Source organism: Dioscorea cayenensis, chromosome 19 (assembly GCF_009730915.1).
Source record: "Dioscorea cayenensis subsp. rotundata cultivar TDr96_F1 chromosome 19, TDr96_F1_v2_PseudoChromosome.rev07_lg8_w22 25.fasta, whole genome shotgun sequence".
Taxonomy (NCBI): domain Eukaryota; kingdom Viridiplantae; phylum Streptophyta; class Magnoliopsida; order Dioscoreales; family Dioscoreaceae; genus Dioscorea; species Dioscorea cayenensis.
Genome location: NC_052489.1, coordinates 25,371,829 through 25,383,372, shown reverse-complemented (window position 1 = coordinate 25,383,372; position 11,544 = coordinate 25,371,829). Strand labels below are relative to the sequence as shown.

At 33.9% G+C, this 11,544-nt stretch overlaps 1 protein-coding gene across 3 annotated transcripts; it reads left to right on the top strand.

The window, feature by feature from the left end:
• Positions 1 to 4,793: 4,793 nt before the first annotated feature.
• Positions 4,794 to 10,777, top strand: LOC120283778 (alcohol dehydrogenase-like 7). 3 transcript variants are annotated; one of them, XM_039290515.1, is made up of 10 exons: positions 4,794 to 4,934; positions 5,031 to 5,167; positions 5,254 to 5,303; positions 8,491 to 8,819; positions 8,921 to 9,003; positions 9,110 to 9,185; positions 9,251 to 9,318; positions 9,407 to 9,502; positions 9,902 to 10,063; positions 10,429 to 10,776. In XM_039290515.1, the coding sequence occupies exons 1-10, from the start codon at positions 4,892 to 4,894 to the stop codon at positions 10,543 to 10,545; spliced, it is 1,161 nt and encodes a 386-aa protein (XP_039146449.1). In that variant the 5' UTR covers positions 4,794 to 4,891; the 3' UTR covers positions 10,546 to 10,776. The 3 variants fall into 3 exon arrangements, with proteins under 3 accessions (XP_039146449.1, XP_039146447.1, XP_039146446.1); XM_039290513.1 differs by having other exon boundaries at positions 4,794 to 5,167; positions 8,921 to 8,991; positions 10,429 to 10,777; XM_039290512.1 differs by having other exon boundaries at positions 4,794 to 5,167; positions 10,429 to 10,777.
• The last annotated feature ends 767 nt before the right edge of the window (positions 10,778 to 11,544 follow it).

Below are 11,544 nucleotides of genomic sequence, written 5' to 3'. Positions count from 1 at the left end.
TCTTCATGATGATCTTTTATTCTTGCCAACAATAGAATATTCTTCTCTTTTAAAATAGATCTTTCATTAAAGGAGTTTTACCAAAGACATGATTTATCATCTCAGATCTTGCCAATGATAGATACAATCATATCTAAGATAAAACTTACCCTTCTTGAAGAGATCCTTCTAACTTGATACGATTTCCACAATTAGTTAATCATTACATGAACCATGAGAGGAATCTCACTAAACATAGTCTCCCATCATGATCTTCTAGCCGTCATATTTTCTCATGTCATATCACCAAGCTTTAGCCACATCATCATCCTAGTCACTTCTCCTTTTTGCCAAATCATCATTGTCAAGTCATCTTCCTTTGCCATGTCACCTCTTGGCTTGTTACTTAATGTCAATCCACGTCGTCATACCTAACAATATTGAATAAATTTATGGTGTTTTGATTTGAATTTGAGATCAAGCTCAAACTTTATCAGCTTAACGAGCTCAAACTCGAGCTTAATATGATTTAATAAGCTTAACAAGCTCATTAACGAGTTGAACTCGAGCTCAGCTTGTTTATAGCATAAATAAGTTTTTTCGAGCCGAGCTCGAGCTTAGTTTTACTATCTCAAGCTGAGCTCGAGTCTATAGCTAATTATGTCGAGCCGAGCTCAAACACTTCAAAGCTCAGCTCGTCTCGGCTCGGCTCGGCTCGATTGCAGCCCTAATTCTATGGAAGGTTAGGAATTCAAATTCCTATCACACATGATGAATAGAGTTTTGTCAACTATATTAAATAAAAAACTTTTAAAATAATAATATTATTAGATAATCCATTAATAATTATCTTAAATAAATACAATAATATGAGCGATGGAGTTAACAAATGCAAGAAGATGATTTAAAAAACCAAAAATAAATACATAATAAATAAATAAATATATTTCAATAATATTATTATTACAAACATTTTTTTTATATGGATATTATTACAAACTAAAAAAAGTTATAAATATATATAAATAATTTTAAAAAAAAATATAAAAATATAATTGGTCATTAGATGATCATCTGATAATTATGTCATTACCTGATAATCTAATAATTATGACAAAGTAATGGAGAGTGAAGGAGTGCGCAAGTAATGTGTGCGCTTTCTTCCAGATGTGTTTAACATTTGGCATTCCACGGGAGATCCAAATTCTACTAGGTCATTTGTTTTTTTTAACTTTTTTCTTTATATATTTAAAAACAAGAAAGATTACCACCTGACAAATTAGTCTTAAGATGTTATTATGTTAAACTCAATTTTTTTTTTAATAAAATACAAATAAATCACGTTAATAATGTGTATATATTAAGTTCGAACTCATCTTTTAGTAAAACTCAATACCTAAATATAAAGTTTGTACTTATCTTTTTAGTAAAACACAATACTCTATACAGAGAATTCAATGCCAATAAATTAATAAATCATTGATATCGTTTTTATCTATTTTTATTTTTTTAATTCTTATTTTTTATTTAAAAAATAGATAAACTAAAAACAATAATCTCATACTGAACGAACCACTAGTCAATTTTTGGCAAAGAGTGCCTAAACAAAATGAGAAAAAAAAAAATACTAAAACAAAGGCATTATAAGTTGAACGTTTGTTTGCTTGAGTTGCCGGCCACATACTGATGTTTTAGGTTTTGTTTTTTAGTAAATCATATGCAAATACAGAACATGTCATTGAGCTGGAGAATACCATAAATGTGAATTTGATAATCAATTGATTAATTTAATTATCATGAACATTTATCAATAATTTATCATGATTGGCCTATCTGAACTAATTGACCGTGAAATAATGAACAACTCTGCGATGATTTAGTATATATATATATATATATATATATATATATATATATTATCTCTAAACCAAAATAATTCAATTATAATAATTATGAACAACTTCTCAATGCATAGGTAGAAAAATAAGATTAAAAAAATCACATAATATTGATAATATTGATGCAGTTGTTTGTTTTTGGCTTAGAAGAGCTCAGAAGAATCCGTCAACAAAGTTGTTACTTGTTAATTGGTATATAGCCATATTAATTATCTTTATCTAACACATTATAAAGTGGACTTATTATTATATATTAAGATAATCAACATTTGATATGATATGATAAAAAATAGGCTAATAAATTATTTCCATTGTACGTTATCATTATTGGCACTCACATGTGATGGGAACCTTACAGCTACCGTCTCTGTGTGTCTGTAGATCTTGTGACTAGAGGAAGTGGTTGCTGGTGTAATGCACACTAGAGTAAATTATATTTGATAAAGTTGATAAAATCGCATTAAATTAAAAACTTGTTTTATCTCCATTTTCATTAAAAAAATCCTAAATTATTCTAAATCGTTGAAACCAAATACCTCATAAGTAAACACATTGATTTTCCTATCATCTACCATACATGGTTGTTAGTAATAACTTTAAGATAAATTATTGTTGTTGTTATTATTATTATACAATTACAAACAAAAAAATGTAAATTTTTTTTAATATGGCACTAAACTATGACCTATTTTTATTTAGGGTTTTTGTTAAGTCTGATAACGTGGATTGACATTATATGACAAGCCAAGTGGTGACATGAAAAAAAAAAAAAAAGAATGATGACGTGGCATGCGATGACTCATCAAAGAAGAGGTGATTAAGATAATGACATGGCATATGGTCATGACATGTGATGAAGATCAAGGAAGAGATTTAATGAAGATCAAAGGTGGAGATTAAGGTTGAAGATTTTATTTAATAGATATTTCTCTCAATACAATCATGTGATGATAAACTATTTTTGGAAAATGCATCAAGACTATAGGATCTTTTCTTGAAATGCAAGTTTTATTTTAGATATGATTATCTATCCTTGGTAAGATCCGGGATGATAATTCATATCTTTGATAGAGCTCCTTTTTAGAAAGATCTATTTGAAGAGAGAGGAATATTCTATTATTGGCAAAAGTTCAAGATCATGAAGATTATTTGAAACTATTTGAAGACACAAAGATTTAGTTTGGTGTGAAGCTATTTGAAGACACAAACTAAATAAGATAAAGACATACCAAGGAGATCATCAAGACCATATTTAGCATTACTATATTGAAGGAAGATTCAAGAGCTATCTATGGGCGGAACTATTCATGGAGACTAGTCATATGAGGAGATTGATTGAAGATTGCATAAGATATGATTAGAGATTTGAAGATCCAAGCATGGATGATTAAAGATCATGCTTAAAGATATTGAAGGCTTAACTTGGATGAAGACAAGATCAAGTTTAGTAACAATATTTCCATGAGTCAAATGAAGATCATTTGGAAGACCAAACTTGGGCCAAGTTTGGAAAGGAAGATCGGGAGATCTTCGGTGGCTATCTTTGGTGAGATGGTCATGTGTGCCTTGGTGGGCACGTCCCTCGGGAGAGGGAGACCTTCTAAAGTGATGTGAGGAAGGAAGCAGCTGCAAGCAGGAGGAGCTCGGGTCGAGTCAACTGCTACGAGGCGGACTGAAGGAACCGGGAGGTTGAAGGTCGCAGATTCGGGTGCATCTGGCTAGAACTCAGTCATGTTCAGTAAGGTGGGCCATGTTGCAACTGGGTGTTACAACATCTAACTTTGGAAGGTGTCCAAGTTAGGAAGCCGTGGAGAATTCTAAAAGAGGTAACTTTGTAGACGTCGGTGCGTCTATATAAGACATCCTGCTCGAAGATTTAGGACGGAGCCAACAAGTAAGAGACTCTTCGGTGAGAGTTGAGTGTGTGGCCGTCGGGCAATCTTGAGAGGATATTCTTTGTATTGAGAGAGTGAGTGAGTGTTGTACTCCTTGTTCCTATACCTCTTTTAGTGGATTGTTTCTCCGGGCCTGGCCCCCCAGATGTAGACAAGGTTGTGCCGAACTGGGTTACCAATTTGCTTGTCTCTTTTATCTTGCTTTGATTGTGTGTGAGTGTTTAATCTTTGAGTGAGTTTTTGAGTGAACTTAACACATCACACCCCTACTGGAACCATCAGTTTCAAACTTCAATATTAATAATAATGGTTATCTAGCTACACTTTTATTTTCATTATAATGGTCACATGAGATATTCTAGTCTATTTTTGATGATGTATAAGTTTAAAATTAATTTTATCTCACTTGTTACAGGCAATTTCTGACACTACATCATCAAAATAGTGCATAATTTGTTGAATGATCCTCCAGTGAAATAAAACTGAAGTTGGATAATCATTTTGATGCAAATTGAAGTTTGAATCCAAAATTAGAACCATAGTTTGATACTCTATTAAAAAAAAGTTACAAAAAAACTTTGAATTATTAATATTAACATAAAATCATATTGACCAAATTAGTTGGTTTGAATTACAAATTCAAGGAAAAGTTCTATTATCATAACTATGTGTTTTTTTATTATTATTATTTGTCTTTTGTGTCGGCCGTGTTTTACATAAGGAAAAAAAAACGTTAAACGCTGACTTTTCATTTGAGAACAAAAATCAATTACTATTCCTCATTGTGAAAATGGTAACAGCATTGAATCTGAAAAATTCCTCCCAAAAATACACATTTTATGAGACAATAGAATTCTTTATTTCAATCATACACAAAACAGAATCCACACACACAGACACACACAAATAATTTGAAATTCAAGGATCAGGACACCAACTAATTAAATATATAATAATTTTGCCAAATATATCGGATCTGATTTCCTATAAAATATTATTCAATCTCTATATAAATAATAAATATAAATAATAAACACAAGGCTCAAAACTGGGTATATTACAAGAGTGACCACACCTGCAAGTGCAAGCTGAGGCGTAATACTATTTTTTCTGGAAGCTATGGAGAGTAACGTCACCGCCGGCAAGTCAATCAGATGCAAAGGTAACTTTACCGAGCTTCTCTTCTTATCTGGTTCTCGCTTTAGTTTTGGAGATAGAGTGATTAACTTGGTTTGTTTTCGGGGCGGTGAGCTTTCAGCGGCGGTGAGCAGAGCGGGCGGAGAGCCGCTTGTTATAGAGGAAGTAGAGGTGGCGCCGCCCCAAGCTTGGGAGGTGAGGATAAAGATCGTCTGCACGTCACTTTGCCACAGCGACGTCACTTTTTGGCGCATGAAGGTGACCCTCTAAATTCCAGCCGTTTGTTTCTCATCGTACGGTGGTGATCGCACCTTCATCTTGTTTTTTATTTTTTTTTGGTGAAGAACTCCCCCCCGGCTATCTATCCGAGAATCTTTGGTCATGAAGCCTTCGGGTATGTTTTGTTTTCTGGAATTGTTGTTGTTGTTGTTTTTTTTTTTTTAAAGTGCATAAATTATTAGATTATCTTGTAATTTTTCAAAATTTAAATCACAAATTATATTTAAAATTTGGGACTTTGCTTGTTTTGTCATCGATTAAATGTATGTAATTTTTAAATTAGGTTATATTTATTTAATTGTGTAGCGATTAATGCCGCAAGACTTTTTAGCACAATTATAGTATTTCATATCGACTTGAAGAAAGAAGCTTAGTTCATATGTCATAAATTTATAAAATCAGGTTAATTTTAAGGGAAAATTACTGTTTACCCCTCGATAATTTCAAAACTTCCCAAACATACTCGTGAGTTTTTGCATACCCTCGATAACCCTTCCTTTATTGTTTTCACTTCCTTTTTACCCCTGCATTATGAAATTCCATCATCGCTCTTAAACCTTTCAGATACATTTTTTTCATTCTTTTTGCGATTCCTTTTTGTATGTACTCATTTCTTAAACAGAGAAACTTTCATTTTTTTAAACAGAGAGTTCATTTCTTAAACGAAACCCTCATTTTCTTAAACAAAAAAACTCATTTCTTAAACGAAACTCATTTTTTTAAACATAAAACTCATTTTTTTAAACAAAAAAACATTAATATTTAAACAGAAAAAACAAATATTTACGTGATAAATTAATCCCGGATATAAAAACCAATTAATCTTGGCCACTCATGACATATTTAAATAGAAACAACGATATTTAAGCACTTTTTTAAACGTAAACGCAATATATTAAACAGAAACATCGATAGTTAAACAAAGACAAACAAGCATATAAAGCAGAGAACTCATTTCTTAAACAGAGACTTATTTTTTTAAACAAAGACCTCATTTTTTTAAACAGAAACTTCATTGAGTAGGGACATTGAGTATCTCATCGTCACTGATCTCGCGCGAACGCCGAATCGTCGAGCTCCGGATCCGGGCGAGCGATCTCGAAGGTGGCATGCTCGCTGTGGGGTCTTAAAGGAGAAATCTTTATTGGCGTTGGCGATCCGGTTGGCGACGTTCCTCGGCGGTCGGAGTGGTGAGGTCTTCGATGGCGACGCTCGGATAAGACGGGTCGAACTTGAACGGAACTATTCTCGATCGCGGAGACCGCAACATGGATAGCAATAGGGTTAGAGTTAGGGATCATTCCGGGGTTTGGATCCATGGTGCCTAAGTCGGTGACGGGAACGGGAGGGAGGAAGCGGAGTCGATGAGGGTTCGATCTCGCCGCCTTCGCTCTTCATCGCCTTCCCCGTCGTCGACCTCATCTCTTTCATCTTCTTCGTCGTCGACCTCGGGGAAGACCGCATGCTCCTCGTCGTCGAGCGAAGGCATCGAAAGGTTGCACTCGTACATATTTAAATAGAAACAACGATATTTAAGCACTTTTTTAAACATAAACGCAATATATTAAACAGAAACATCGATAGTTAAACAAAGACAAACAAGCATATAAACAGAGAACTCATTTCTTAAACAGAGAACTCATTTCTTAAACAGAGAGCTTATTTTTTTAAACCGAGACCTCATTGAGTAGGGACATCGAGTATCTCATCGTCACGATCTCGCTGAACGCTGAGTCGCCGAGCTCCGGATCCGGGCGAGCGATCTCGAAGGTGGCTCGCTCGTGTGGGGTCTTAAAGGAGAAATCTTTATCGGCGTTGGCGATCCGGTTGGCGACGTTCCTCGGCGATCGGAGTGGTGAGGTCTTCAGTGGCGACGCTCGGATAAGACGAGCTGAACTTGAACGGAACCATTCTCGACTGCGAAGACCGCAACATGGATAGCAATAGGGTTAGGGTTAGGAATCATTCCGGGGTTTGGATCCATGGTGCCTAAGTCGGTGACAGGAACGGAGGGAGGAAGCGGCCACGATGAGCGCTCGATCTCGCCCGTCTTCGCTCTTCATCGCCTTCCCCGCCGTCGACCTCATCTCTTTTCATCTTCTTCGCCGTCGACCTCGGGGAAGACCGCATGCTCCTCGTCGTCGAGCGAAGGCATCGAAAGGTTGCACCTTTTTCTCGAACTTGAAATCCCATTTTTCATGCAACGCGATCGTGATTAGTAGTCGCATGCTTTGTCTCATCGGCCCACTTAATCGCAATAAAGAGATTTTGGGGTGATAAATACACCACAAAAACTCATTTCTTAAAACGAGACCTCGCTTTTTAAACAAAAACCTCATTTCTTAAACAGAAAACTCATTTTTTTAAACAGAGACCTCATTTTTTTTAAACGAAACCCTCATTTCTTAAACAGAAAACTCATTCCTTAAACAGAAAACTCAATTTTTTAAACAAAAAACTCATTTTTTTAAATAGAAAACTCATTTTTTTAAACAGAAACTCATTTTTTTAAACAGTAACGTCATATCTCATATTTTTAAATAGAGCTTCATTTTCAAATGAAACTCATCAGCACCCAAGGGCATTATAGTCAAACCCTGTCACACTTGCCACAACTTCCCACGCAAGGGACAATTTCGTCCAAAAAATTCCAAATTAACTCTATCAATCACTATTAGATGTTTGGGGGGTTTAAAAAATCATTGTATTCAAAAGGAAGGGGTTTTTAAGGAGTGCAAAACTAACGGGGTGTTTTTGGTAATATTGCAAACTTACAAGGTGTTTTTGGCAATTTCCACTAATTTTAATCTAAATTTTATTTATTTTTTAATTAAAAATAAATATTTTTATTATTATGACTCAATTTTATATTAAAAGCTCAATTATTACGGTAGTAATTCATGACTTACGATATTATAAAAACATTTACTTAGAATATACAGCTATTTTTTATACAACGTGGATACATCACTTCCCATACATTTTTTTTATATATATTTTAAAAATATTCAGAAATTTAACAGATATATAAAAATTGAAAATATTATCTTTAATTTTTTTATCGATAACGTGGTTTGACTATTTATTCAAAAAATTAAAAAATAAAAATAAAAAACTTTATCGTTCCCAGTTCCCACTCAACTTCATTACCGGCCATTAGGTCAATGCCGAAGATAAGTTCATCACACCAACCCATATTAGAGTTATATAATTAATTAATTACTTTATAATTAGCATAATGCATCTCTATTTTTCTTACAACGACGACGTCCGTTGGATGTTGATGATCGTACGGCTGGCAGAGTGGTGGAGAGCGTGGGGGAGCACGTGGAGGAATTCAAGGCCGGGGACACCGTGGTGCCCGTGTTCCTTCCGCACTGCTATGGCTGCGTCGATTGCAGTACCCCGCGGAGCAACATGTGTTCGCTCCTCCCGTTCCAGGTGTCATCTGGCATGCCTCGTGATCGAGACTCATCAAGGTTCTCGGATAATATGGGCCGTACGATTCACCACTTCCTCAACGTCTCCAGTTTCTCCGAATACACTGTTGTCGACGTGGCACACCTTGTGAAAGTGGACCCCGCTTTGCCTCCGGAGAAGGCTTGCTTGCTCAGCTGCGGCGTCTCCACAGGTTAATATATATATATATATATATATATTTATTTATTTAATTTTAAAATTTTAAAATTTCATTTAACCCTCACATATTGTGATATTTGAGTGACCACACAGGAGTTGGGGCTGCATGGAAGGCAGCAGAAGTGGAGGAGGGTTCCACAGTTGCAGTCTTTGGATTGGGAGCTGTTGGATTAGCAGTAATTAATTTTATATTTTTTTTAATCATATATTTAACATAATTTATTAATTTTGAACATTTAAAATGTTGTAAATTATGGTAATTAATTAAAAACCCCTGTGCAGGTTGTAGAAGGAGCAAGGCTTCGTGGAGCTGCAAAGATCATTGGGGTGGATATTAATCCACAGAAGTTTGAACTTGGTAATCTTTTTTATGGAATAAGTGCTTATCTTTTTGTCTATTTGCTCAAAGGTCTTACTTTGCAGGCAAGAAGTTTGGTCTCACTGATTTTGTTAACCCAAATGAGATTGGTGATGAGAGATCTGTTAGTCAGGTGAGGTAACAACTATATATATATATATATATATATGTTTTTTTTATTAGAAATTAAATTAATGATAAAAAGTTATGCAAGTTTGCAGGTTATCAGTGAAATGACTGGAGGGGGTGCGGATTATTGCTTTGAATGCATTGGTTTGGCATCGTTGATGCAATCTGCATATGAGAGTTCACGCAAGGTGTATTTCCATTTAAAATTGGCTTACATTATTGTAAAATTTGTGCTGGTTTGAGTGAGTTCTTTCAATGATTAACTTTGAGTTTATTATGTTTGTTTGAGCATACAAAATTAAGATTATATTCTGTGACTTCCCTTTAATATTTATTCATCCTATTTATAAAGCATTGAGTGCAAACATATATATATATATATATATATATATATATATATATATATATATATATATATATATGCAGAAGAGTACCATGCTACTAACAGTAGTATGTATATATACACACACATGAATTATATGAGGAATATATACGAGGTTATTTAACATTTCTAGTTTCATATCCTTTAATTTGTTGTTTATCTGATTATTTTATTTTAATATTATTTATTTTGGACATGCATGCAGGGATGGGGCAAGACAATTGTTTTGGGGGTGGAGATGCATGGGAAGCCTTTATCCTTAGACACTCGCCGGATATTGGAAGGCAAATGGATAACGGGATCATTGTTTGGGGGAATCAAAGCTAAGACAGATATTCCAATTCTTGCTAAAAAGTATTTAGACAAGGTAATTGAGTTTAAAGTCTATATATATATATATATATATATAAACCTAAAATAAATAATGTTAATTTATAAACTGATCATCAAGATCCATATAACTTAATTCATAGTCTTGGGGAATAGATAACATGCTGACTAATTAAGAGTGGCTATATATATATGTGCATACATTTTTATACACATGCAAATTAATGTTGTTAACAGTAACATATATATGTATGATGCTGCAATTTGAACGAACAACAAGTGCTTTTTTCTTTCTTTCTTTAAAATTTAGGTTAATATTTTGATTAGTTTTAAATCTTGCAGACTAACTAATGAATGAATGAATTAGCTTTTTTATTGAGAATTTTTGTATATATTGTGTAGGAACTGCATTTGGACTCGTTTATAACACATGAAGTGGGCTTTGAAGATATAAACAAGGCTTTTGAGCTACTGAATGAGGGCAAGAGCCTTAGATGCATTATATGGATGGATAAATAATTAAGAGGGGGAGCCAGAGAACATTCTCTTCCAATTCTGTTTCTGATAAATGTGCATGTTTTATTTGGTATAGTAAATGTAATTTATAAGTTATAACTTTTCCAATTATCAACGTCTGAAACGTTTCCAAGTTTTCTTAATTTTCCTGTACCAAGTTACCAACATTGCTATCTGAAACATGGTCTTTTCAGTCTGTGAAACCAGAAAGACAACACTACCATTTATTTTCATTTGTTTTTGCCTGCGAGCTAGCACATATTGGTGCAGTATATATCCCAAAATTCTATTCTTTTCACTATGATATTAATGAAGGGATACAATGAAACAAGTTAATTATTAGATCTTGTGAGCCCCGCCCCTATTTAATCATAGCCATTGATTTTAAATTTATATAACCTTGCTCTTATAATGTTACTAAATCTCCCTCAACCCATGATCTTGGCGTTGTTTAAAAAAAAAACACAACCTGACTTCTTCTGCTTTATACATGGTGGTGTCAACGGCGAGGAAAAGAATACTTTCTCGTCCTAAGTTTCAGATAAGTTGTTAGACTCTTTGTTGTTGTTTTTTAAGCTTTGACGTGATGCTAGCATGGTTAGGGTTTTGTGAAAATCTTGATTCGACTCTCCTACTCTCATAGCTTAGCCTTATCTGATAGAAATTCTTTGATCTCTGATTCTATTATATTCTTTAGCAGAGACCCCGGCCTCTTTAATTTAGGAAGACTTAACGACCGATTTTGGAGAAGATCAAAATACATAATTTGTAGATCTTAATCTTAACTAGTTTAATGTAAAATTTCAGATTTTCTACATGTATATGCTATAAGTTATAGCCTTTAATTTAATATGCCTCAAATAAGACTTTTACGCAGACCTTGAAGAGTTTGAATTGTAAAATTTCAGATTTTCTACATGTATATGTTGTTAATTTGTTTTATGACTTTAGAGTTTGAATTGGATATTGAATTATATAAAAAAGTTGTAAAAATTGACATTA

Excerpts from the sequence above, each read along its gene's own strand:
- LOC120283778 (XM_039290512.1), top strand. The coding sequence starts at position 4,892 with ATGGAGAGTAACGTCACCGCCGGCAAGTCAATCAGATGCAAAGGTAAC. Across the intron at positions 8,820-8,920 it reads CAGCTGCGGCGTCTCCACAG|GAGTTGGGGCTGCATGGAAG; the intron begins GTTAATATATAT and ends GTGACCACACAG. Across the intron at positions 10,064-10,428 it reads CTAAAAAGTATTTAGACAAG|GAACTGCATTTGGACTCGTT; the intron begins GTAATTGAGTTT and ends TATATTGTGTAG.